Here is a 27,378-nt window from a genome sequence, read left to right as displayed (position 1 = left end):
CCACTCTTTCAACTCTCTACATCCCTTCTCTTTAGAAAGCAGACAAAAATTGCAAACAAATTATCACAAGAACATAACCGATAGCATAGGAAACACATACATACGAACACACGCATAGACCACGAAAGCACAAACTCAGAAATCATAATATACATGCGAAGACCAGGGAGATAAGAAAATGGCCAAACAAAGCAATGTGAGACAAAAAGTCTACAAAAATATCATTGAGTTTGTTCTGTGTTAGACATCTACTTCTGGGCAGGGGGACATGCCCTTAAGTGTGGTTAAGTGACTCTTACTTTTTTAAAGGACATCTGACTCTGCTTGCCTCTGTGAAAACCGTTTCTTCCCCGGTGCTGGACACTGAACATATGGAGGACAAGTGTCCTACCATTGAGCTATGTTTTCAGTTCACCCTCCGCCCTGTTTTATTTTTCTCCAGTGCTGGAAGTGGATTGTTTCAGAATAAAGATTAAGGCTTTAAATTTTTGATGAGGGTTTTTTTAAAATGAGCATTTTACCTTGCTTTGGAGATGTTTCCTGTCGTGTCTGGAAACATGTACGGGTTCCAATCCACTTCTCCTTCCTGAACATGTTAACCTCAGTGATATCTGTAAAAGGAGATAGATGTTGTTCTCCATCTCTTTGAGTGGATATGAAAATTAAAAAAGAAAACAAATCTTTGGGCTTAGATCAGGATCTGGTTGGGGGTAAGCGCCAAATAAATTGTGGATGCTATTTTTACTAGAAAGTACTTGTTTTTTTTTGTCAATAATTTTCAAATTAATAAAGTAATGATTTTCATTATGGCAAATTCATATGTAATTTGTTCTTATTTGCATTTGCGCATGCGTGTGAGCATGCACGTTGTACAGTACTGGTGTAAAACCATACATACGTGTAGATCAGAGAACATTTTGTGAGGGGTTCTCTCCTCCCACCATATGGGTCCTGGGAACAAGATCAGCTCATCACAGTTATCAGCAAACAAGTTTACTCGATGAACCCTCTTGCGAGCCCCATAATGTGTTAGTTTTCATCCCTCATCCCCTACTACCCTCTCCTGTCTTCCCTGGTCTCATACATGTAGGGGTAGATTCAGAGAACTCTTTGATCCAGTGAGTATGTGAATTACAATCTGATTGAATGTTTATGTGGCAGAATGCATACTGAATTTGAACGTGATTGTGAACACTTAACTCCCCTTTCTTTTGGCAAGTAAGTGCATGTGTGCCGAAGGTGAGGATGGGTAGTACCTAGCATAAATGCTCCATAAATTCAGTCCGATTTCTATAACCATCTAACCAATTGCTATCTTCTGTAGAGTGCTTTGAAATACTAACAAACATATTGAAACAATTACTTTCTTTCTAATAAACATGCTGTGTTTTCATTAAAAGTGTTGACTTTAATTCCGGTTTAACATTATGTCACATTTCTCTACCAGTGAAGAAGTCTTGGAGACAGATTCAAGCTCAGAGCAGTGTGAAAGTAAGTATAATTGATGGATGAATTCAATGTTGGTTTTCGGGTGTGTTTTTCATTTATTATACTGACCTTGTGAATTTGAAAACCTTACACACAAAAGAAAAATCTGCTGCCTGTGTCTAATTACAGTACTGGCGTAGTCCCAGTGCGTGAGCAGTTTGCTTTTGGTTGTTGTTTTTGTTATTTCTATTTTGTTTGTTTTTAAGTCCTGGCTTCCATTCAGAATAATTTCTGTAGAGCGCCGCATATAAGTTCCAGTCCCTTTTCCTACTGTCCACCTCCACACACCTAAGTGATGCTTCACCTTCCTACAGGCGATGCTTTCTTTCAGGGATGAGTGCGCTACTGCCAAACAAAGCTTTGAGTTCAGTTTATCGTGGACCATGAGCACAGGAAATGCATGTTTCTTTTCTATTTGCCCTCCCTCCATCCCTCCCTTCCTCTCTCCCTCCTTCCCCCCTCCCACTCATCCCTTTTTTGAGTGTCCTGGGGTTCACTGTTTACACTAGACTGGCTTCAAACTCCTAGATAGCTACCTGCTTCTACTTCCAGAGTGCTGGGATTGAAGACACACGCCAGCACACCCAGCTCTTATTTGCTTTTTGATGAGTAAAGTCCCCCATTTCAGTTTTTGTACTATAGCCAATCAATGGTGGTTCAAAACAGTAAATAAAAACTGCTAGAGAAAAAGAAAGAGAATATATATATATATATATATATATATATATATATATATATATATTCATATATATATATTCAATGTTTTATTGTGAGCCAGAAGATTTTATTATGAGTTATTGCTATTCTCTTATGGTGCCTAATTTATGCATGACTTTTTTTTTTTAAAAAGGAATACACACATATGGGACAAAGCATAGTACATGGAAGAGTCAGTACTGTCCACAGTTTCAGACATCCACTATGGGTCTTGAGGTGTATCCTTGGGGAGGAAGCAGGTAGTGCATGTGCTTAAGATGTTGTTCTTTTCAGTTATTGGTGATAGGCTGATATCGGCAGTGTAGCCTCCTCACACCTGCAGGACCATATGTATTACTTGTTTGACTTGGTAGTAAGCAGAACCTAGAGCAAAGCTGTAGAAGGCATCGCAGTATAGCATGGTAGTGCAAACTGTAACTGGACTGCCTGGCTTTGATGGTGGACTTTGGCTTATTGATGCTATAGTCTTTGGTAAGCCCTCTTTACCTCTATCTAATAATGGGATAAGAGGGCATTCGAAGTTAGCATAAAAAAGAAATAAGTTTGTGAAGCTCCTTAGTTTCCTATGTGTGGCATGCAGTGATGCTTGAGGTTGTTTCTATTATCATAACTGTAGACTGCAAAGTGGTTTTGGTTAATGTAAACAGAAGTATACAAAATAAATTCCATTTAGTACCTTAAATCTATGCCCGTAGAGAACTCAAAACATTTATTTTACTAGTATATATACAAGTCATTTTTTGGAAAAATGCAGTGCTGTATATTAATTTATCTTCAAAATTAGGATTGACATTAATCTAATATGCGTGTATTTGAGAAAGTACTGTACCTACAAAGACATGATTGGACTTTTATTTTTATTATTTCAGATTGAAGCCATTCAGGAGAACCAAGAGAAGAATTCTGATCAGTCTCCCAAATTGGACAATAGCTTGGATAGTTTAAAGAAGTATTCTTTCTTTTTTTTAACTTACATTTATATATTTTTCTCACCACAAAATGCTCTGGTTCAGTGTCCAAGGCTCACATGCTTAGAATTTTCAGTTTGTAAAATAGGGTCTTAGTGAGTGTCACAAGTCCTGGATTTAGATCTGAGCACCTGTGATCTGTGTATTGTAAGGCAAGTGCTCTGTCGCTCAGCTACATTCCTGTCCCATTTTAGGATTTCTGTATTTTTCATTTCCAGATCAAAAAGGAAAAGGAGAGTTTTATTTTTTTTGTTTTTGATTTCCCAGTTTAAATCATATCTATCTATCTACATGATTAATATATATGAATATATATGTATATAAATACACATATAGATAGATAGTTATAGGTGTATGTGTAGGTATAGGTAGATTATATATATGAGTGTTTTGCTTTCATGTCTGTGCATCTTGTCCATACTTAGTGCCCTAGGGAAGCAGAAGTAGAGGTCAGAGTTCCAGGACCTGTAGTTCCAATGATTATAAACCTCCATCTGGATCCTGGTAACCACACATGAGTCCTATGTAAGAGAAGCATGTGCTCTTAACTACTTAGCCATCTTTCTAACTCTTTTGTTTCCTAGTTTTACTGAAAAATAATTGGGAAACAAAGATGGACAGTATGAGATATGATAAAGTGATTTCCATAGAAAGTTAGTTAACACTAGCAGTTACCTTTTTGTGGTAAGAACACAGGTGTGTAAATTCTATTTCCTATGTATGAGACATTTCATTAACGATAGTAATGATAGTAATTGGCTTCCCAGAATGATTCAACTAGTAAATGAAAGTCTGTACCCTTGGGCCATACCATCTAATCTAGTTTGGTTTCTATTGCTGTGATAAAGACCATGACCAAAAGCAGTTTGGGGAAAGAACTTGTTTATTTGCTAATAGTTCTAGATCATTATCCAGCATGAGAGGAAGTCCGGGCAGGAACCTGGAGGTAGGAACTAAAGCAGGGGCCATGGAGGAGTGCTGCTTACTGGCTTGCTCCCCGTTGATTATTCAGTCTGCTTTCTTATAGAACCCAGGACCTACTGTGGTGAGAGAATGCCCCACAGACTTGTCTAAACACCAAACAGATTGGACAATTATTCAGTTGACATTCGTTTTTCCCCAGCTATTGTAATTTTATGTCAAATAGACATCTAAAGCCAACTAGGACACCATTTCATTCATTTTAAAAGAAAGGAAAATCAGTGAAGGGGCTTGTCAAAAGCTATACAGCATTATAATACTATTTAACAGATATCAACAATGACCCTTTTATATGACTTTATAATAGTATGTTAATATTCTAAACTTGAAAATACAGACCTATATATAAGTTTCATATCATGAGCTGGGCCCGGAGGCACATTTCTTTAATCCCTGAACTTGGGGAAGCAGAGGCAGGCGAACCTCTGAGTTTGAAGGAAGCCTCATTTCCATAATTACAGAGCAAGAGCACTACATAGTGAGGTCTGTCTCAAAAAACTAACAACAATCAAGTTTCACATTCCGTTGCTAGAAATGGCCAGTAGTTTGCAACATATTGCATGGAGAGATATGTGTCCCAAGTTAGGTAAGATAACTTAAAGAAACTCATATTGGAAAAAGCCAGGGTCTAAATTCTGTAAAGTATGAAAACCAAAAGAAATGTACGAAGGCAGAGGACACATAGGTTGCTTATATTAGAGAGGGGAGTAGAATTTAAATATGGCGTCTGAAAATCAAATGGGCAGGACATGTATTTTATTTTAATGGCACAGATGGCATGCAGTGTTGCCATAGAATCTTAAGTTTTCCTTCTATTCCATGTGGAGGTGTGTGTGTGTGTGTGTGTGTGTGTGTGTGTGTGTGTGTGTGTGTGTGTGTGCTCGCGCGTGCATGCATTTACAACATTTCTGGAAAAAAATTGCCAGAAAGTTACTGGGAACTGGTGAAAATGGCCTTTATAGGTTAGTATATTTTTAAGAAGATGATTCTAGAGCTCAGGAAATTTAGTTGGCCAGAAAGATTAAAACCTGGAATTAATTCAGACTCGGACTTTGTGATATTTTAATAAATTGGTTCTTAACCTAAGTGAATTAGAAATCGTTTTTGTGTTAACGTGCAGCCTTTTAGCATGTATAACCCATCACGCCCCTCCAAGACAAACAGACCCTTGCTTTGTTTTCCTAACTGGCTCAGAATGCAGGTTAGTTTTAAACTCATAGATTCTCCTACCTCTGCCTCTCGAGTGCTGGATTAAATATGTGTGCCCCCACATCTGTCCTTCTTCTTTTTTAAATATATTTAACAGCCTTGTGGGTGGTACGTTTTCCAACAACTATAAAATATAATTCATATTTTGATGTTGGAACAAAACTCCTAGGTAGTTCCAATATACTTGCTTCTTTTACTTTAGCTCAGTGGTTCCCAAACCTTCCTAATAATGCTGTGACCCTTTAATACAAGTATTTATGCTGTGGTGACCCCCCAGTCATACAATTATTTTGTTGCTAACTTGTAACTAATTTTTCTACTGTTAGGAACCATAATGTAGATATCTCATAGGCAGGATATCTGATATGTGACCCACAATGGGGTTGCAACCCATAGGTTGAGAACTACTGCTTTAGATTATTTTTAATGGTAATAATTGATCCATTGGAATGTGATATGAGAGCGGGACATTAACTGATAACTATGGTCTGTCTGTTGTAGCCATGTTCTGAATGAGCTGATACAGACAGAGAGGGCGTATGTTCGAGAGCTGTTTACTGTTTTGTTGGTGAGTGTAGCAAATTGTTTTCTCCCCCATTTCCCTGAACAGGCCCTGGCTAGTTTTTTTTTTTAAACTTTGTATTGATTCTTTTTTTAAATTCTTAAATATATTTTTTAATTAGACCACCTTATTTTTAAAAACAGAGATAAATGTACAGATTTTAAAAGCATTTTGCATAAAACTATATGAATATATTTTTGTCAGTACTTAATTTTTTTTAAAGGTTTGATAGTATGCATTGAAATCTTACTAGTTACAATAAGGATAAAGGACATTTCTTTTGAAAGTGTTCTGAGCAGTTTTCTGTTTCTGTCTCTGTCCTTGGTTGTCGGTGGCTATTCACTGTTACTTGAGACTGCATGTTGTTAAGTGATTGCAGTTACATTCCTCTCAGGAGTGTGGCTACGTGATTCAGAACTACTTACAGAAAAAGAGAAGCTGTTCTCTTAGGGACACGGCACATTGTTGTAATTATTCCCAGGCTGCTACTTAAAGGTTGAAACGGAAAGAGCTGGGGGTTGGATAAAAATACTCATTTGACACAAATGCCATGGTCCTAATTTGGTCTGAACAGAAATCTGAGCACTTACTTTTAATTTAAGGACAACTTTATATTCTTTACTATAATTTTTCATAGTTGGCTTTGGTTTGAAGGCTATAGTACTATGTTTTATTCAGACCATGGAGTAGAAGCCTTGACTTCCTTATCCTGCATTCTACAAGAATGCTACAGATAACGCTGAGAACTAAGGCATCTATCTAAGTGTTAGATTTCAATCAGCTGCACCCACAAGTCTTCTCTATGTTTTGCTGGATGTTTACTGTCAGTAGTCCAACCAAACATTAATATAAACGTGCCAAATACAAAAATTGACTTTTTTTTAATAGGGCTATAGATCCGAGATGGACAATCCACAGATGTTTGATCTGATGCCACCTCTCCTGAGAAATAAAAAGGATGTCCTCTTTGGAAATATGGCAGAAATATATGAATTCCATAACAAGTATGTACTTGCCAAATTTAATGTTTTGGTGACTTTATTTTTACAAAAAGTTATTGCTGGGTGGTGGTGGCGCACACCTTTAATCCCAGCACTTGGGAGGCAGAAAGAAATGGATTTCTTTGTGTTTCAGGCCAGTCTGGTCCATATAGTGAGTTCTAGGACAGCCAGGGCTATATAGAGAGACCCTGTCTCAAAAGGTGTGGGGAGAAGAACTTCTCACTTCTTTACTATTATATGTCATAAATAACTTCTGTCTAAAAATTCTACAGCATTTTCATGAGCAGACTGGAAGATTGCTGTGATGCTCCAGAAAGAGTGGGACCTTGCTTCCTGGAAAGGGTTAGTCTGATTCCTTGCTTTTAAATGATCTAGATGTTGGCGACTCACAAAGTGTCTTTCATATAAAGTAACCTTGGAGACAAGAGAACCCTCTCCCCTCCCCTTTAATATCTATGTTTTTGGAGAAGCCTCATCAATTCAAGCAAGTACTTAATGTAAAACTGTTGGAAAAAGTGATGAAAGGGATATTCAGGGCATATTTATATTCTGTGGTGTTAAGTGCTTCAGTTACTCGGGTTGTAGCAACAGGACTCAGATACCACCCTACCTAGAAGGATGTGAGAGATGGGAACATAGTAATAAAATCACACTGAGCCTGGTTAAAGTAAGAATAAAAGATGCCTTAAAAAAAACTGAAAAGACAGAGTCTTATCATGTAGCCATAGTTTATTTTTTTTAAATTAAATTACAACAAGTTATCGAGTTTCTCCTCCTTTTGAAAGATCAACCTTCTGATTGGAAATCAAGTTGAATCATCCGTAGTAGCTCAAGGGTATAGACAGTGGCTATATGGAAGACACTCGCAATGAAAACTCAAGTGTGAGTAGGACATAGACCAATAGAAGAAGGTTAGGGAAAAATGATTCAAGGGAGAGCAAACTGAGCCCTGTGCTTAGATATGATGATGTTTCAGTGATGAACCAAGGCATACGTCTAACTTGGGAATTAGCTACAAGCTCCTTTATTTAGACAGCCAGCAGATTAATAGCACAGAAAACACACATTGGTACCTATTTGATCATGATACTAAATAGCTTAAAAAGATAAGGGTTTTCTTACTCAACTGTCAAGTTTGGTAAGCAAGAGTTCTAAAATTGCATGTAAAATTGTATCCTGCTGTCTGGCCCAATGGGCATGCTGTCATTGGAACACAAAGCAGGGTATTTTTTATATCACTTTCACTCTCATGATTAGTCACACTCTGTCTGTCTTGATCAGCCTTTTTAAAAACAAAAATTAATATTTACAAATTGGTAATATGTATGCATTTGTGCTTTATTACAGAAGGAGGATTTTCAGATGTATGCCAAATACTGTCAGAATAAACCCAGGTCAGAGTTAATTTGGAGGAAGTACTCTGAATGTGCCTTTTTTCAGGTATTAATTATTTAAGTATTAAACACATTCCGTTTGGAAGCTATTGAAATATTTCTCACTAACAAATTCATTTTCTCAACCAAAGTAAGCACGCACGCACACTTACATATAGGAACACATATTTGTTGTTCCCTGGAGGAAACCACTTTTAGCTACTTCTGGTATTTGCCTGCTTATCTCTAAATACCACACTTGTCCTTCTCCTTCCTGCTTTAGAAAAATGAAGATTTAGGTCTCTTTCACTGTTCCCTGTCCCATGACCATAGCCACATGAAATTCTTTTTCCAAAGCATCCAGTATATTTTTGTTAGATCGATCGGCTATATTTAACTCAATTATTAAGAATGGAATTTCTCTGGACAGATGACTCATATAGTAAAATATGGTTGCTTTTCCTTCTCTTGTGTTTTGATTACAACTTTCTTCCTACTCAGTTTTCTATATGCTTTGCTTTCTTCCTCCCTTAATTTTTTCTAATTTTAAGGATCATAAAAAATAGTTTTTTCATGTTTATATGCATCGATTATCTTTAAATCTCATCCTAAAGAAATAACTTGTATTATTTCTGACCTGTTTACAGCTTTCATCTCAGTATTGAGGTGCATATCATTTGGGGGCATGTCTTACTGCTCTCTTCAGTAGCCTGTCTTCCTACCTACATGCCAACCTTTTAAAAATATTGATTTAATTGTATGTATGTGCCTATTTTGCCTGTATGTATGCATGCACACTATCTGTGTACCTGGTGCTTATGGGGATTGAAATAAGGTGATGGATTCCATGGAACTGGAGTTTGGATGGTTGTGACTCACTATGTGGATTCTCAGAATGGAGTCCGTGTCCTGTGCCAAAGCAACAGATGCTGGAACCTGCTGAGCCATCTTTCTAACCTCATGGCCTTTTTATTTTATCCTCTATTGGGTAGAAGGAATTTAGAAAATGTACATGTTAGGTCATATTTGCAGAAGTTTTTGAGAACTTGTATCAGTAAGAGTCTTTAATGCACCGTAATGCTTTGATTGTAAAGATGGCTAAGTATAGAATTCTAAGGAATAGTTATTCTCAGAAAATTGAGGATACTACGTCACCATTTTCTGATTTCTAGAAGAAATATGATGCCAGTTTGACTCTTGTCTTCAGAAAGACATGAGAACTAATACTTAAAGATGGTTGATTGGCATTATATTCATTCAGTATCTTGGTGTTTTGGGTATTACTTTTTGAGACTTTTGTGGTAAAGGTGTAGAACCTGAGGCCTTTTCTATACTAGGTAAGTATTCTGACATTGAGCTGTACTCTGGCCTTGCTGATCATCCTGAAACTGGAACCTCTAGTCCAAATTTCCTTCTTTTCCTTCTACCTTAGTTTCCTCAGTTTTTTTTTCCTGCTGGAATTTCTGGTGTACAGATGCTGGAGTCGTGGACCATTCCTGTAATTACCTTTCTCTGTCTGCCAAGCCTTTTCTTTGTCTATTCTGCTCTCAGCAACTATCTGTTACTCTTGCTAATTGAGAGTTTTATTAATGTCACCATTTTTTAAATGTAAAATTTTATTGGCATATATTTATTATATAAAGTGATGAATTTTATAACACTGATTTAAGTATATCATGTGTATCAAACACAGTTACCTCTTATTATCCTTTCTTATTCCAAAATCCATCCATCTTCCTAGTCCTCTTTCTCTCCTCAAATAGTCACTCTTTATATATAAATGATATCTCTCTATATGTCACTCTATATGAATATATTCTTGATTTTATATTTCCTTTTGGCTCTGGCATATTTTACTTTCAATATGATGATTCTAGGACTACTATTTTTCCTAAAAATAACACAATTTCCTGCTTTATTATGGCTCAATAAGATACCACTGTATACCATAGTGCCCATTCATCTGTTGAAGAGAATCACATACTGTGAATGCCTGTGCTTCAGACCTAGATATGCATGTATCTCTCTGATTTAAAGTCCTAATGGTGGTATAGTTGGGGCATATGGCATTTCTATTTAAATTTTTAAAAATATGTGTATGCATTTATGTTCAGGTGTTCTCAGATACATGCATGTAGTGTGTGGACATGCATGCACAAGTATAAATGCAACATGTGTAGCTGGGGTGTTGAGGCCAGGGATCAACCTTTAGTGTTATTTCTTGGATGCCTATTGCCTTGTTTTTTGAGATAGGGTCTCTCCTTAGCTTGGAACAAGATAAGTTGAGTAGGCTAATTGGCCACCAGGTGTCAGAGATCTGCCTATCTCCTCTTTCCCAGTGCTGGGATTATAAGTGGATAAGTACCGTAAGCCACCATGCATATCTTTGTTGTTTTGTTTGTTTGCTTTGACTTTTCTAGACAGGGTGTCTTATGGTTTTTACTGCTGTGAAGAGACACCATGACCAAGGCAACTCTTATAAGGACACCATTTAGTGGGGGCTGGGTTACAGGCTCAGAGGTTCAGTCTATTATCATTAAGGTGGGAACATGGCAGCATCCAGGCATGGCTCAAGAGGAACTGAGAGTTCTGGATCTTGATCTGACTACAGCCAGGAGAAAATTGACTCTTCCGCACTGGGTGGAGCTTCTAAGCTCACTCTCACAGTGACACATTTCCTCTCACCAGTACCACTCCCCATGGGACAAGCGTTTAAACCACCACACAGGGTATCTCTATGTAGCCCTGGCTGACCTGGGTTCGATTTGTAGATCAAGCTGGCTTTGAACTCAGACCCACCTTCCTCTACCTCCATAGTGCTGAGATTAAAAAAGGCATGTACCACTATTACCTGATACATCTTTGTTTTTAAATTTCTAAAATGCAGGTTTTGGGATATCTGAGTCAGGTCTTCATGCTTGCAATTATGTTATCAACATGAAGATAATGATACATTTTTATTTTAAAGTAGTTTTCTCTCTGCATAGTACCGACTGGATTCAAACTGATTTTCTATTTTTTCTACTTTAGCACCTGACTCTCACCTTGGACGCTGTTCTGAAATGCCTATCATTTGTCTGTTTGCATGCATTAAGAACAAGCATATGAAATCTGATTGAAAGTCTCTTGTGCATTTCTGGGTTTAGTGAGTACAGTCCTCAGTCTTGGATTGTTTGCAACTTGGAACATCTTACAGTTCTCTATGCAGGTTTCCTCTGCAAACTAGTTCAGCTTCCAGTGCTGTACATATCTTTATTGTCTTGATGAGATTGCCCATGATTCATGAGAATAAACTGTGCAGTACCTGAGGTGGATTATGATTTAATCAATGCTGCAGACACAAGTTCTTTTGGGAAAGACATTGAATGTTTGAGTCATCTCTAGCCCTATTGAAAACAATTGAGCAAATTTTATTTCCTTTTGGCTGTATACCTAGGAATAACTCTATGGCAGCTAAGGAGTTATGTATGGCGACTCTGCCCAATGATGAACAGGATCTTACCATGTAGTCCTGGCTAGTCTGGGATGCAGTGTATAGACCAGCTCAGCCTTGAACTCACAGAGACACATCTGCTCCTGCTCCCTGCTTATTGAGATTAAATGTGTGAGCCACGATGCTCAGTTAAGTTTAATGACTAGTGTTGGACTATTTTCCATAGAGATTCCAGTTTTCCATCACTATCAGTAGTATATGAGTTCTGATTGCTCAACATCTTCACCAACATTTGTTTGTATCTATTTCATAAACACTTTGAATTTTTCTCCTTTAGAAGTATGGGGTATCTCTTTGAGAAGGGGAAAGGAGGTATTCTCTAACATAAAACCTGAGCTGTTTTTGCCTTTTTTCCCCTTTCAACTTGTAATTAGACATCATGTATACATTTGACTTTCAGTTTTTACATCTTGCAAATATTTCCCCCGTCTCAAATATTTTTGTCTTGAGACAAATATATTTCATCATTCTAGTTGGGTTTCATGATGGAGATTAAATGCATATATCAGTCTATCACCTTTAAGTGTTGACTATTCTTATTTGAATTAGATTATATGTTGTATTTTATTTATATTCAGTAGAAGGCTCTATATATTATTCAGGTATAACCTCCTCCTGGCACTCTTGTGTTGTATACACTCCATATGCACATTCATCCTCACCACCCCCATCTTTTCCTAACTATGATCCCTCCACTGTTCCCAGGACCCAATGTCATGACCCCTATATTTATAGTGGCAGCAAGCCAACTGCTGAATGAAATACAGCACCAGTTGATGAAGTCTGTATTTTTCTTGTGATCTTAAAAAATACTCTGTTCTCATACCCAGTCAGATTTATATTTAGCACAACCTTTTTTTCTTGTCTAGGCTTTTGCCTATAGAGCTGATCTTTTATGAATGTTCTTGGACAGACTGAAAATCACTTTAATCATTCTAACCTATTGTAATTTCCTGCATTCCCAAATTTTATCCACTTTATACCAATGTGAATTTATATGTGGACAACTTTTAGACTTTGAAATACTGTAATTTCTACCTTCAAAATCTTTTCTTCTTTCCTTCCTGCCTTCTTTTCCTCTCTCCCTACCTCCTTCCCTTCCTCCCTCCTTTGTTTCCCCCTCTTTTCTTTTCTTTTTGAGATAGATTTTTCTATTAAATAGCTCTAGCTGGCCTGAAATTCACTATGTAGACTAAACTGGCTTTGAACTTATAGAAATCTACCTTCATCTTTCCCCTTGAGTGCTGAGATGGAAGGCATGTGTGCTCAAATTTTTAAAATGGTATTCAGTTTTTAGGTATATTATTTCTCATGATTTTTGTACAATATTCAATAGTGATTTTTCTGATACATATTTCTTAAGATTTATAAAAGATTCATGTCTGGGGTCTAATCAAAGAACTCTTGGCACTTTGCATTCTACAAGTACATACATGTCCACTTATTTTTTAATTAAAATTGTTTAAAATTTTTTGCATGAGTAATATATATATATATATGCATTGTATTCCTTGCAGCTAGAGATATGAATGGTTGGTTGTAAGTCACTATGTGGATGTTGGGAACTTATCCTTGGTCATTTGGAAGACCTCTGACCCATCTCTTCAGCCTTGACATATGTCTTTTTAAAATAAATTACTTCTAAAATTAGAAAGGCATTCAATATGAAATTTTCATTAAGATTTTATTTGATTCTTAGGCCCTCTACATTTCTTAATTTAATATTCATTGATCATTATCTCAGAAAGATCTGCTTGCTTCTGCCTCCAGCGTGCTAGGATTAAAGGCATGTGCCACTGGACCCAGCTGGTTATTATTTTAATTCATTAATTAATTAATACCCTAACTGCTACTCCCACTCCTGGGCCCTCCCTCACTGAGTCCCTTCCACCATCCCCTTCTCCTCTGAGCGGGTAGAACCTTCCCTGAGTATCCCCCAACCCTGGCATATCAAGTCTCTGCAAGATTAGGTGCATCCTCTCCCAGTGAGATCAGACAGGGCAGCCATGAAGACTGAGCTGCCTGTCTGCTGCATATGTGCCAGGGTCCTTGTTCCAGCCCACGTATGTTCTTTGGTTGGTGGTGGTGGTTCAGACTCTGAGGATTCCTAGGAGTCCAGGTTTGTTGACTCTATTGGTCTTCCTGTGGAGTTCTCTTCCCCTTCAGGATCCTCCCTCCTCCCCCCAACTCTACTATAAGTGTCCCAACCTCCCTGTAATGTTTGGCTATAGGTATCTGCTATTGTTTCAGTCAGCTGTTGGGTGGAGCTTCTCAGAGGACAGCAATGCTAGGCTTCTGTCTGCAAGCATAACAGAGTATCATTAATAATGTAAGGAATTGGTACTCACTCATGGGATGGCTTTCAAGTTGGTCTGGTTATTAGTTGCCCTTCCTTCAGTCTCTGCTCCATCCCTGCATTTCTTTTAGACAGGACAAATTTGGGGTCAAGAGTGTTATGGGTGGATTGGTGTTTCTATCCTTTTACTGTGATTCCTACCTGGATACAGAGGTTGTTTCTCTAGGTTCCATGTCTCCACTGTTAGGTGTCTTGGCCAAGGTCTACTACATTGCCTTCTGGGAGCCTTTCCTAACCTAGGTTGCTGGGACTTTCTAGAAATTCTCCCTTAGACCCAACCCTGGCAGCTGCAGATTTCCATTAGTTCTTCTAGCTCTCTGAACCTTTCTCTTCTCCCTCCCCATACCTGATCCTGCCTCCCCATTCACCTCTCCCTACCCCTTTTAACTATTTCTCTTCTTCCCTCTGCTTCCTATGCCTATTTTGTTTACCCTTCTAAGTGTGAGTCAAGCATCGTTGCTTATATCTTCCTTCATATTTAACTTCTTTGGGTCTTTGGGGTGTATCATGTGTATTTTGTACTTTATGGCTAATATCTACCCATCAGTGAGTACATACCACACCTCTACTTGTGGGTATATGTTACCTCACTCAGGATGACATTTTCTAGTTCTACCCATTTGCCTGAAAAATTCATCATGTCTTTGTTTTTAATATATGTATAGTATTCCATTGTACAAATGAACCACATTTTCTGTATCTATTCTTCAACTGAGGTACATCTGGGTTGTTTCCAGTTTCTGGTTACTGGAATGTAGCTGCTATGAACATAGTGGAATGCATGTCCTTGGAGTATGGTGGAACAGATTTTGAGTATATGCCTAGAAATGGTATTACTCTGTCTTCAGGTAGAACTATTTCCAATTTTCTGAGAAACCACTAAACTGATTTCCAGAGTGGTTGTACAAGTCTGCCATCCAATCACCAATGGAGGAGTGTTTCTTTTTCTCCACATCCTTGCCAGCATCTGCTGTCACCTGAGATTTTGATCTTAGCCATTCTTATGGGTATGAGGTGGAATCTCAGGGTCATTTTGATTTGCATTTTCCAAAGACTAAGGATGTTGATTGAGCATTTCTCTTTAAGTGCTTTTCACCCATTTAAAATTCTCCGTTTGAGAATTCCCTATTTAGTTCTGTGCCCCATTTTTTAATTTGGTTATCTTGCTTGTTAGAATTTAACTTCTTGAGTTCTTTATATATTTTGGATATTAGCCCTCTGTCAGATAAAGGGTTAGTGAAGATCTTTCCCCATCTGTAGGCTGCTAATTTGTCCTATTAACAATGCCCTTTGCCTTATAGAATTCTTTCAATAACGTGCGGTTTCATTTATCAGTTGCTGATCTTAGAGCCTGAGCCATTGGTGTTCTGTTTAGGAAATTATCTCCTGTACCAGTGTATTCAAGGCTATTTCCCACTTTCTCTTCTATTAAGTTTGAGCTTTGTGCCGGGTGATAAATATCAATCTATTTGCATTTTTCTACTTGCAGAGATCCAGTTAGACCAGCACCATATGTTGAAGATGCTCTCTTTTTCTCTATTATATAGTTTTGACTTCTTTATAAAAAATCAAGTGTCCATAGGTATGTGGGTTTCCTTCTGGGTCTTCAATTCTATACCATTGGTGACCTGTCTGGTTCTGTACCATGCAGTTATTTTTATTATCATTATTGCTCTGTACTACATTCAATACCATGCAGTTATTTTTATTATCATTATTGCTCTGTACTACAGCTTGAGGTAAGACATGGTGATAGGTTCTTTTGTGTTCAGGATAGTTTGGGCTATCCTTTTTTTTTTTTTAATATGAAGTTGAGAATTGCTCTCTTTCTTTGAAGGTCTGTAAAAATTGTGTTGGAATTTTGATGGGGATTGCATTCAATCTGTATATTTGATCATTATCTTTTAATGACAGGTATGCCAACAGAAATTGAAACATCGCCTTGGTCTGGATTCCTATTTGCTCAAACCAGTTCAACGAATCACCAAGTATCAGTTGCTTTTAAAGGTAATTACATGAAGCATTTTTGTGGTTCTTTACTTTAAAAATATTTTATGTATATGAGTATTTTACGTGCATGTATGTGTGGCTTGTGTGTGCCTCATACCCATGGAGGCCAGAACAGAACATCAGCATTATAGCCTGTTCTGATTTACTATGTGGGTACAGAGAGAGAGAGCCCAGGTCCTCTGCAAAAGCAGCCAGTGCTCTTAATGAACCATCTCTCCAGCCCCTACTTGTTTATTATTTTTTTTTATTTTATATTTTGAATCAGACCTGGTCGTCATTTAAAAGGAAGTGGTTGACTAGGAAGCACTTGCAATACACTGAAGGAGAGCAATGGTCAGATGTAACTGTATGATTTTGCAATGTGCTGTTTCATGTTGTACAAATGACATATACAAGGTGATTAAGCTGTGAGTATATGGAGTATTAGCTCTTGATCCTCCAGATCTTAAGCATAATGTTTTGGGAAAGATTTTCATATTAGGAAGATCTAAATATATACTTACTCATTTTCATATTATATTTCCTATTGGTATTTTCAATGAAAATGTGAATGATACTTCCCCAGTTCAATGGAAAAAAAGATTAGTAGAATCTATATCTTGTATATATACAATATCACTTCTTTTAAAATGTGTTTCGTGATGCTATATACATCATGATTGACAAATCATTGTATTTAGAGGAGGAAAACTTGTGTAATTGCTTTGAGCACTAAGCTCTGATGTCTCTTTGTAGCTCTTGGATTTTAGCTCTAAACACATTGAATGCCCTTTGTTTTATACTCTTTCCTTATTCTACTTCTTCCTCAATTTTGACATTGTTATTAAACATAATGTTAATGTGACAGACAATATGAAAGAAATTACTCTAAAAATGACAGTATGTTTGGATTACTGTTCAAAAGCATATTAGCTTTAACGTATTCATTTTCCAGCAGTTAAAAAGTATGCGACTAACATTAATTCTTGACTGCTAATTAAGGAGCTTTTAAAGTACAGTGAAGAAGGGGAAGGAACTACTAAATTGAAGGAGGCACTTGACTCCATGCTGGAGCTGCTGAAGTCAGTGAATGACTCCATGCATCAGACTGCTATCAATGGCTATATTGTAAGTAAATTTTAGAGATTGTTGGAATTTGGGAGGATAAGCTTTCCAAAATCCCTTCTTTTATCTACTAGATTTAATTAGGAAATACCACATAAAAGGCAAACAAATGGGGATAAAATATATGCATCATTATTATTATTGATAATGCTAAGTGGAGAATTGGCTGCAAATCAGCAGCCAAATGGAATTTTATGACATTTTCCTGGTCTGTAGCAGCCTGCCATCTAATCTGGAACATGGGTAATTTGGCTTGAATAAATGCTTACATCAGCTAAGCAGATACACTGTCCCTGAATTACTGCTTGCCCTAGTCTAGAATAGATATGAATAAAAGAGTCGAGTCTTTAGGGCTTGCCACCTTTCCCCAAATCGGTTTCATCCAATGGGAAACTCATGTACTAATCAGGAATGAGGAAAAGATATGAGCATTGCTCCAGCGGAAATAGCTCCACATAAGAAATGCCATGAACCCAGACAAAGAAGGCTCTTTCATGCCACCACCTCGTAGCAAGTTAAAATATATGTGAGACACAGCATGTTTTAAAGTGAAAAGTTATAGTATACAGGACAAAGATTAAAATCCACTCTTAAGGGCAGACCCACGCCCAGATGTAGATTGTCAACACAAAAAAGAACTCAAATGACATTTGTTGGAAGTTCTTTGTTTCATAATGTCTTGGTAGAAAATTAAAAAGATTTACTGTACAGGCTCTTTGTGTATACATTATGGATTCCAATTTTGTGTTTGTATGGGATTTTTCTGTGTACAAACATGTGTGTTTGTGCATGTGCACATGTGTGCGAGTCTATATGTGATTCTTGTGCTTTTACTTTGATCCCTTTTCTTCTGTTTGTTTTTATCTTATTTCAGTTTGTTTTTGTTTCATATAATTTTTTTTATTATTATTCCTTAGATACTCATTTTTCTTTCTTTTTAAAATTTTAATGTATTCACTTTACATCCTGCGTACTGCCTCTCCTCCTGGTTACGCCATTTAACAGTCCTTACCTCCTCCCCCTGTCCCCTTGTCCTCTGAGAGGTTGTGGACCTCCTAGGTATCCTTTCACCCTTGCCCATCAAGTCTCTGAGGCTAGATGCATCCTCTCTCACTGAGGCCAGACAAGGCAGCCCAGCTAGAACTTAACCCGCAGACAGGCAACAGCTTTGGGATAACCCATCCTCCAGTTGTTTTGTACCCTGCACATTTGCTACATCTCTTCATGGAGTTGGGCTGGGTGGCTAGTTCCAGCCTGTGTATGCTCTTTGGTTGGTGGTTCAGACTCTGAAAGCCTCAAAAGTCCAGGTTAGTTGACCCTGTTGATTTTCCTTTGGAGTTCCTATCCCCTTTGGGCACACAATACTTTCTCCTATTCATTCATAAGAGTCCCCAAACTCCATCCAATGATTGGTTGTGGGTGTCTGAGTCAGCTTGTACGTGAAGCCTCTCAGAGGACTACATGTTCCTGTCTACATGGATAACAGACTATCACTAATAGTGTCAGGGATTGGTGCTTGCCCATGGGATGGGTCTCAAGTTGGGCCAGTTATTGTTTGGCCATTCCCTCACTCTATGCTCCATTCCCCATCCCCTTATTTCTTATGGACAGGATAAATTTAGGGTTGAAAATCTTGTGGGTTGATTGGTGTCTCTATTGTTCCACTGAAATTCCTGCCTGGCCACAGGAGGTAGCTTCTGGTTCCATATCTCCAATATTGTGAGTCACAGTAATGTCACCCCCATTGATTCCTGAATGCCTCCCTTATCCCAGATGTCATCCTAGAGATGCCTCACAGCTCCTCACTTCTGTCAGTTGCAGATTTCCATTCATTTTCATGGCTATCTAGCCATTTTTTCCTGTCCTTCCCCACACCTGATCCTGAATTCCCAATTCACCTTCCGATTCCCTTTCTTTCCCAGTTTCCTCCCTCCGGCTGCCTTTTATAATTATTTTGTTCCCCTGTTTAAGTGAGATTCAGGCACCCTCACCTGGGTCTTTCTTCTTGTTTAGTTTCTTTGTGACTGTGGAGTGTAGCATGGCTATCCTGTATTTTATGGCTAATACCGACTTATAAGTGCATACATACCATACATGTCCCTTTGGGACTGGGTTACCTCCCTCAGGATGATATTCTCAAGTTGTATTCATTTGCCTGCAAAATTCATGATGTCTTTGTTTTTAATAGCTGAATAGTATTCCACCATGTAGATGTACCACATTTTCTTTATCCATTCTTAAGTTGAGGTATATCTGGATAGTTTCCAGTTCCTGACTATTAGAAAAAAAATGCTGCTATTAACATATTTGAGCAAGTATCTTTGTTGGGGCATCCTTGGGAAATATGCCCAGGAGTCCTATAGTTGGTTCTTGAGGTAGAACTAGTTCCAGTTTTTTGAAAACCACCAAATTGATTTTCACAGTGGTTGTACCAGTTTGCACGCCCATCAGCACTGGAGGAGTGTTCATCCTTGCTAACATATGCTGTCACCTGAGTGTATGACCTTAGTCGTTCTGAAGGGTGTAATGTAGAATCTCAGGGTCATTTTGATTTACATTTCACTGTGTCCTTTGCCTTTCAGAAGCTTTATAGTTTTATTAGGTCTCATTTATCAATTGTTGATATTAGAGCTTGAGCCATTGGTATTCTGTTTGGGAAATTATCTCCTGTACCAGTGCGTTGAAGGGTATTTCCCATTTTCTCTTCTATGAGATTTAGTGTGTCTAGTTTTATGTTGAGGTCCTTGATTCACTGGGACTTGACTTTTATGCAGGGTGATAGGTATAGATGTATTTTCATTTTTCTACAAGCAGACATCCAGTTAGATCAGCACTATGTGTTAAAGATGCTTTCTTTTTTCCATTGTATGGTTTTGCCTTTGTCAAAAAACAAGTATCCATAGATGTGTGGGTTTATTTCAGGGTCTTCAACTAGATTACATTGATCAACCTGTCTATTCCTATACAAATAATTCTTTCTCTTTGTAGTGCAGTTTGAGGTCTGGGACAGTGATTCCTTTTGAAGTTATTTTATTGTTCAGTATTGTTTTTGCTATGCTGGGTTTTTCTTTTTCTATATAAAGTTGAGAATTGCTCTGTCCAGGTCTGTAAAGAATTGTGTTGGAATTTTGATATGGATTGCATTGAATCTGTATTTTGCTTTTGCTAAGATGCTATTTTCACTATGTTAACCATACCAATTCATGAGCATGGGAGATCTTTACATTTTCTGATATTTTTCTCAATTTCATTCTTTGACCAATTGAAGTTCTTGTTATATAGGTCTTTCACTTGTTAATTACAGTTACTTTCACTTCTTCTTTTCCAATTTGTATCCCCTTGTTCTCCTCTAGTTGTCTTATTGTTATAGCTAGAACTTCAAGTACTATATTGAATAAATAGGGAGAGAGTGAACAGCTTTATCTTGTCCCTAATTTTAGTGGAAATGATCTCTACCTTGATATTGGCTATTGGCTTGTTGTATATTGATTTGATTATGATTAGGTGTGTGTCCTGTATCTCTGATTTCTCTAATACCTATAACATGAAGGGTTGTTAGATTTTATCAAAGGCTTTTTCAGCTTCTAATGAGAAGATTGTGTGTTTTTTTTTCCTTTCAGATTATGTATATGGTGAATTATGATGATGAACTTTCACATATTGAACCATCTCTGCATCCTTGGGCTGGATCCTCCTTGATCTTGTTTCTGATATGTTCCTGGATTTAACCTGCGAGTTTTTTATTGAGTATTTTTTGACTCAGTGTTCATAAAAGAAATCTGTCTGAAATTCTCTTTTTTGAGTCTTTGTGTGGTTTAGGTATCACAGTGACCAGTACCTTATAGAATGAATTTGTCAGTGTTCCTTCTCTTTCTATTTTGTAAACTAGTTGAAGAGTATTAGTATTAGTAGTTTTTTGAACATCTGGTAGAATTCTGAACCAAAATTATCTTGCCCTGGGATATATTTTGGCTGCGAGATTTTTGATGACTACTTCTATTTTCTTAGACATTATAGGGCTGTTTAAATAGTTTACCTGATCTTGATTTATGTTTGAGAAGTGGTATCTGTGTAGAAAAATCATTCATTTCATTAAGATTTTCCAATTTTGTTGAGTACAGGCTTTTGAAGTAAGATGATTCTTTGAATTTCCTCAATGTCTGTTGTTAGCTTTCCCTTTTTATTTCTTCCTTTGTTTATTTGGATTCTGTGTCTGTCTTTTGGTTAGTTTGGCTAAGGTTTTGTCTATTTTGTTGATTTTCTTAAAGAATCAGCTTTTGTTGATTCTTTGTATTGTTTTCATTGTCTCTAACTGATTCGTTTTAGCCCTGATTTTGATTTATTTCCTGCTTTCTACTCTTTTTTAAAAAGATTTATTTATTTTATTATATATTATATATGAGTACACTGTTGCTGTCTTCTGACATAACAGACAGAAGAGGGCATCAGATCTCATTACAGATGGTTGTGAGCCACCATGTGGTTGCTGGGAATTGAACTCAGGACCTCTGGAAGAGCAGCCAGTGCTCTTAACCGCTGAGCCATCTCTCCAGCCCCCTGCTTTCTACTCTTGTTCAGTGTGTTTGCTTCTTCGCTTCTTCTTCTCTTCTTCTTCTTCTTCTTCTTCTTCTTCTTCTTCTTCTTCTTCTTCTTCTTCTTCTTCTTCTTCTTCTTCTTCTTCTTCTTCTTCTTCTTCTTCTTCTTCTTCTTCTTCTTCCTCCTCCTCCTCCTCCTCCTCCTCCTCCTCCTCCTTCTTCTTCTTCCTCTTCCTCCTCCTCCTCCCTCCTCCTCCTCCTCCTCCTCCTCCTCCTCCTCCTCCTCCTCCTCCTCCTCCTCCTCCTCCCTCTTCTTCCTTTGCTTTTGCTAGAGCTTCCAGGTATACTTCTAAATTGTTGGCATGAGAACTTTCCAACTTCTTTATGGAGCCACTTAGTGCTATGAATTTTTTCTCTTAGTAATGCTGTCATTGTGTCCAATAAATTTTAGTATGTTGTGCCTTCATTTACATTGAATTCTAGGAAGTATTTAATTTCTTTCTTTGTTTCTTACCTGATTGAGAGATAATTTATTAAAGAGTTGTTCAATTTCCACAAGTGTGTAGGCTTTCTGGTGTTTCTTATGTTGTTGAAGTCCAGCTTCAATTCCTGATCTTCCAATAAAATACAAGACATTATTTCAATTCTTTTCTATCTGTTGAGACTTGCTTTGTGACCAATATATAGTCATTTTGAAGAAGGATCTACAAGGTGCTAAGAAGAAGGTATATTCTTTTATGTTTGGGTGAAATATTCTATAGATGTCTGTTAGGTCCATTTGATTCATAATGTCTATTAATTTCATTATTTCTCTGTTTAGTTTCTGTGTGAATGACCTGTCAATTGGTGAGAGTAGAGTGTTGAAGTCTCCCACTATTAATGTGTACGGTTCAATGTGCGATTATATGCTCTATCATTGTTTCTTGTACAAATGTGGGATGCCCTTGTCTTTGGAAAATAGATGTTCAGAATTGAGATATCACATTGGTAGATTTTTTTCTTTGATGAGTATGAAGTGTCCTTTCCTGTCTATTTTTATTAATCTTGGTTGGAAATCTATTTTATTAGATTTTATTCTGGCTACTCCAGCTTGCTTCTTGGGAGCATTTGCTTGGAAAACTTTTTTTTTCCAGCCCTTTACTCTGAGGTAATGATCTATCTTTATGGCTGAGGTGTGTTTCTTGTATGCAGCAGAATGATGGATTCTATTTTCCCATCCATTCTGTTAGCCTCTGTCTTTTTTATTAAGAATTGAGATCATTAATGTTGAGAGATATTAATGACCAGTGATTGTTAATTCCTTTTTAAAAATGTTAGTGTGTGTGTATTTGTGTTTCTGTGTTTGTGATTCCCTTGTTTTAGCTAGTATTGAGTTACTTATTTCTTGTGTTTACTTGGATGTAGTTGTCTTCCTTGGGTTGAGTTTTCCTTCTAGTTCTTTTGGTGGGACTGGATTTGTAGATAGATATTATTTGAATTTGGATATGTCTTGATATATCTTGTTTTTTTCCATCTATGGTGACTGAGAGTTTTGCTGGGTATTGTAGTTTAGGTTGCCATCTCCTGGTTTTTAGAGGTTAGGTGTCTTTCTAGGTCCTTCTAGGTTTTAGTCTCTGCTGAAAAGTCAGGTATAGTTCTGATAGGTCTGACTTTGTATGTTACCTACCCCTTTTCCCTTGCTATTTTACTTTTAATATTCTTTATTTGTTTTGTACAATTTATATTTTAATTATTATCTGGTGGGAGGATTTTCTTTTCTTATCTATTCGAATTGGTATACTTGTATGTTCATGGACGTCTTTCTTCAGTTTGGGAATGTTTTCTTCTATGATTTTTGTTGGAAATATTTGCTGGGTCTTAGAGTTGTGACTCTTGACCTTCTTTTATCCTATTATTCTTAGGTTAGGTCTTTTCATGGTATCCCAGATTTCCTGGATGTGTTGTATCAGGAATTCTTTTAGATTTAACATTTTCTTTGATGTATCAATTTTTTTATTGTATCTTCTATGTCTGAGCCTCTCTCTTCTATCTCCTGCATTTTGTTGGTGTTACTCACATCTGTAATTCCTCTTTTCTTCTAAGTTTTCCATCTCCAGGATGTCCTCTGTGTTTTCTTTATTGCTTCTATTTCCACTTTCAGGTCTTGCAGTTTTATTTTCATCACCTGCTTAATTTTATTTTCCTGTGTTTCTTTAAATGTTTATTTGTTTCTTCTTTAAAGACAGCTCTAATTTTTATAAGATTGGATTTAAGGCCGTTTTCTTGTGCGTTGTTTGTGTCAGGATATCCAGGGCTTGCTGTAGCACAGTAGCTGTGCTAAGAAGGTATCATATTGCCCTGGTTTTTGTTGACTGTGTTCCTTTGATGTCTTTTAACCATCTGAATGGCTTTGTTCCCTGGTTATTCCAATTTTATATTATGTATTGGAATTGGGATAACCTTGATGATCCTGGAGTGGCAGGCCTTTGATGGGTATCCTTTGGCTGTTTGGTTCCAGATCACCAGGTCTGTATGATTCGGGGTCTGGAGGTCATTATGATTACAGAGCTGTGTGTCTGTATGGTTCAGAATCCACAAGTGTAATGAGGTGTGCGGAGAGAGTGAAGGGAGACTGGAGGTTCTCAGGGATTGCAGACTTGGGGTACAAGGGCAGCTAGTGATGCCCCAGAGACTTCAGCAAGTGGGGAATGTGGGTTTGGGAAGGGAAGCTAGCCTGTATGCTTCAGGATATCCAGGTCTGATGAAGATAGATGAAGAGGTGAGAGGGGAATGGAGGTCTCTGGGCATAGCAGAATGCTCAAGGTACCTGGGCATGCCACAGAGGACTCAATGAGTAGGGCACCTGTTTGTTTTTTTAAGGAGAGACAGAAAGGTTGTGGATCCAAATGGAGGGAATGTGGAGAGGATCTAAGAGGAGTTTGGAGAGTGGTACCTATAACCAGAATGTATTATATGAAAAAAAAAGCTTTTAATTAAAAAGGGGGAGGGAGGGTTTATACCCCTAACATTCATGCTACTATTATATCAATTCCCATATCCTGCCATTTTGATAGGTCATATGGTTCACAGCTGGTTAATACCAATTGACTGTCTTCATAGCAGCCTGCATAGTACCTTCTAGTAAGTACTATGGATGTTAGCTTGTAAGGGGTAATATAGTCTTATACAATGATTTAAAAAATAAAGCATACATAATGTGCTTCAGAATATTAATATGCCAAAGTGCTGATGTTTGACAAATGAATATAGCTCTGCCTTCTACAAATTGGCTTTGATTTTTTTTTTTTTTTAGGGAAATATGAACGATCTGGGCAAGATGATTCTTCAAGGTGCCTTCAGTGTTTGGCTAGGACACCGGAAAGGTGCTACCAAAATGAAGGATTTTGCACGGTTTAAACCCATGCAGAGACACCTTTTCTTGTATGAAAAAGCTGTTATGTTTTGTAAGAGGCGTACGGAATCTGGAGAAGGCGCTGACAGATACCCGTCGTACAGTTTTAAGCACTGCCTAAAAGTAAGAAAGCTCATGCTATATAATACAATGTTGTACGTAGTCCATCTTGAACACTTTGAGTAGGTTCTATACTTTACATGCACATCCTTTGTTGCAAAGAATTTAAAAAAAAAAAAAACAGTACTTGTGTCTTTGTGTGTTGGTACAGGCAAATGTGCACTAGCTACAGCGCCACAGTGGAGTTCACAGTACACCTCAGGTCTTGGTTTTCACCTTCCATTTTGTTTGGAGTAAGGCGTTCACTGCTTTGCACACCAGTCTCTCTTGGTCCAAGAGCTTCTAGGGATTCTCCTGTCTCTACCTCCTGTCTTGCCGTGGGAACACTAGAATTATGAGCATGTACTAGCATATCTAGTTTCACAAGGGTTTTGGAAGTCTGATCTCAGGAGAAGGGATTGGACCCAGGTGCTGAGCATTAATTCAAGTCCCCCATCAGTGTGGTCTCAGACCTTCTCCAAGGTACTCTCCAGTGAACTGGCTCACTTCAGAGCTCATCCAATACCAACTGGACAAAATTCTTGGTCTTGTTACCATGAAGCCGTTGTCATAGAGAAACAAAGACTAAACGGTTTCCTCCTTCTCACTGCAGTATACAAATGAAGAATTCTTGTGCTTAGCATGTCCTACCTTCCTTTCTTTGTCCCTCCTGCATTCTTTAGCCCCATGCTTTCTGGGTATCCAAAGCGACCTACAACTGGATCTCTTCCATATATATTCTGGGTTATTCATTGAAATTGTTTTTTTCTCTCTAGAACCCATTGTGTCCTGACATTAATTAGTCTTGTGTTAAAATCAGGAGAGTAGTGTTGTTTGTAAAAGTCATTAGCAGCCCGGTAATACTTCTAATTCAAATAAGGCTGTGTGTTCGTCCATTTGTTTCTAGAATAGTTGAAAGATAGAAAAATTTTATCTTCAATTATTTTATTTTGAGGTTTCTTTTTTATTTTATATCTTTTACTGGATTTTTAAAGTGTACATTTCAAATGTTATCCTCTTTCTCAGTTTCCCCTTTAGAAATCTTCTATTCCATTCCTCTTGCCCTGCTTCTATGAGGGTGCTCCCCCACCTTCCCACCCACTCACTCCCACCTCCCCGCCCTGGCATTCTCCCACACTGGGGCATTGAGCCTTCACAGGACCAAGGAACTCTCCCTAAATTGATGCCAGACAAGGCAATCCTCTGCTACCTATGCTTCTGGAGACATGGGTCCCTCCATGTGTGCTCTTTGGTTGGTGGTTTAGTCCCTGGGAGCTCTGGGTGTTCTGGTTGGTTGATATTGTTGTTCTCCCTATGGGGTTGCAACCCCATTCAGCTCCTTCAGTTCTTTTTCTAACTCCTCCTTTTCGGACCCCATGCTCAGTCCAATGGTTGACTGCAAGTATCAGTCACTACCATTTCATTCTCTTTTCCTTGGAGTCATTTTCTGTGAGTGGTTCCTTTCATAGTTGGCTTTCCCAGTATACTTGCGAGCTGATGACAATTTAGCTGTGCTTTTATTGATGGACCTGTAATGAGCTTAAGGACTTAGTGTAGGGAGGCCACCTTATAAGCAGGCCCTGCTTTCAATTTTCCTTCTATGGGTCAGATGCCTCTAGCAATATCTAGCAAAATTCCTACTCAGGGTTATTCCACTGTCCATGTTCTAAATCTATAGTAGCTTCATGTATTCTTTAAAACTCCAACTATTCCCATCACAAGTACACATTTACTCTTTTAATATAGTCCTAAGTCTACACATCTGTGTTATTTATGACTGTAATAAACATCAACTGAGAACCAAAACAGTCAAATCTGAGAGGTTTTAGATCTTGCCATCTATATATGGCCTTCTTGAAAAGGCATTTTCATCCTTTTAGGCATGTTTGACATAAACCAATTTGATGCATATTTTTTTTGTGGGGTGACCCAGTGACTACCTAATGCAGAATTTCCCGTTTGTATTGATTTTCTGTTTTTCTGTGAGATTTGATACAATGATAGGCATGCCAATGGAGTGTTTCTGAAGTTCATTAAAGTAAAGAAGGAGTAACGAAGCCAGAAGGATTACAATAGTTGCCATGGAAACAG

At 37.7% G+C, this 27,378-nt stretch overlaps 1 protein-coding gene across 1 annotated transcript in view; it reads left to right on the top strand.

Moving 5' to 3' along the window:
* Positions 1 to 27,378, top strand: part of MCF2 (MCF.2 cell line derived transforming sequence) — a gene marked incomplete at its 3' end in the record, with an annotated part of 96,061 nt that overhangs the window by 60,552 nt on the left and 8,131 nt on the right. Inside the window, exons 14-22 of the mRNA XM_080910235.1 lie at positions 1,448 to 1,491; positions 3,075 to 3,154; positions 5,865 to 5,931; positions 6,814 to 6,929; positions 7,199 to 7,268; positions 8,274 to 8,366; positions 16,063 to 16,155; positions 17,140 to 17,265; positions 25,090 to 25,311. Of these exons, the coding sequence (XP_080766361.1) occupies positions 1,448 to 1,491; positions 3,075 to 3,154; positions 5,865 to 5,931; positions 6,814 to 6,929; positions 7,199 to 7,268; positions 8,274 to 8,366; positions 16,063 to 16,155; positions 17,140 to 17,265; positions 25,090 to 25,311 (911 nt within the window). The remainder of the gene's footprint in view (positions 1 to 1,447; positions 1,492 to 3,074; positions 3,155 to 5,864; positions 5,932 to 6,813; positions 6,930 to 7,198; positions 7,269 to 8,273; positions 8,367 to 16,062; positions 16,156 to 17,139; positions 17,266 to 25,089; positions 25,312 to 27,378) is intronic.

Source organism: Micromys minutus, assembly GCF_963924665.1.
Source record: "Micromys minutus genome assembly, chromosome: X".
Classification (NCBI taxonomy): domain Eukaryota; kingdom Metazoa; phylum Chordata; class Mammalia; order Rodentia; family Muridae; genus Micromys; species Micromys minutus.
Note: the sequence above shows the minus strand (reverse complement) of the source record. Positions and strands in the feature narration are given on the sequence as shown.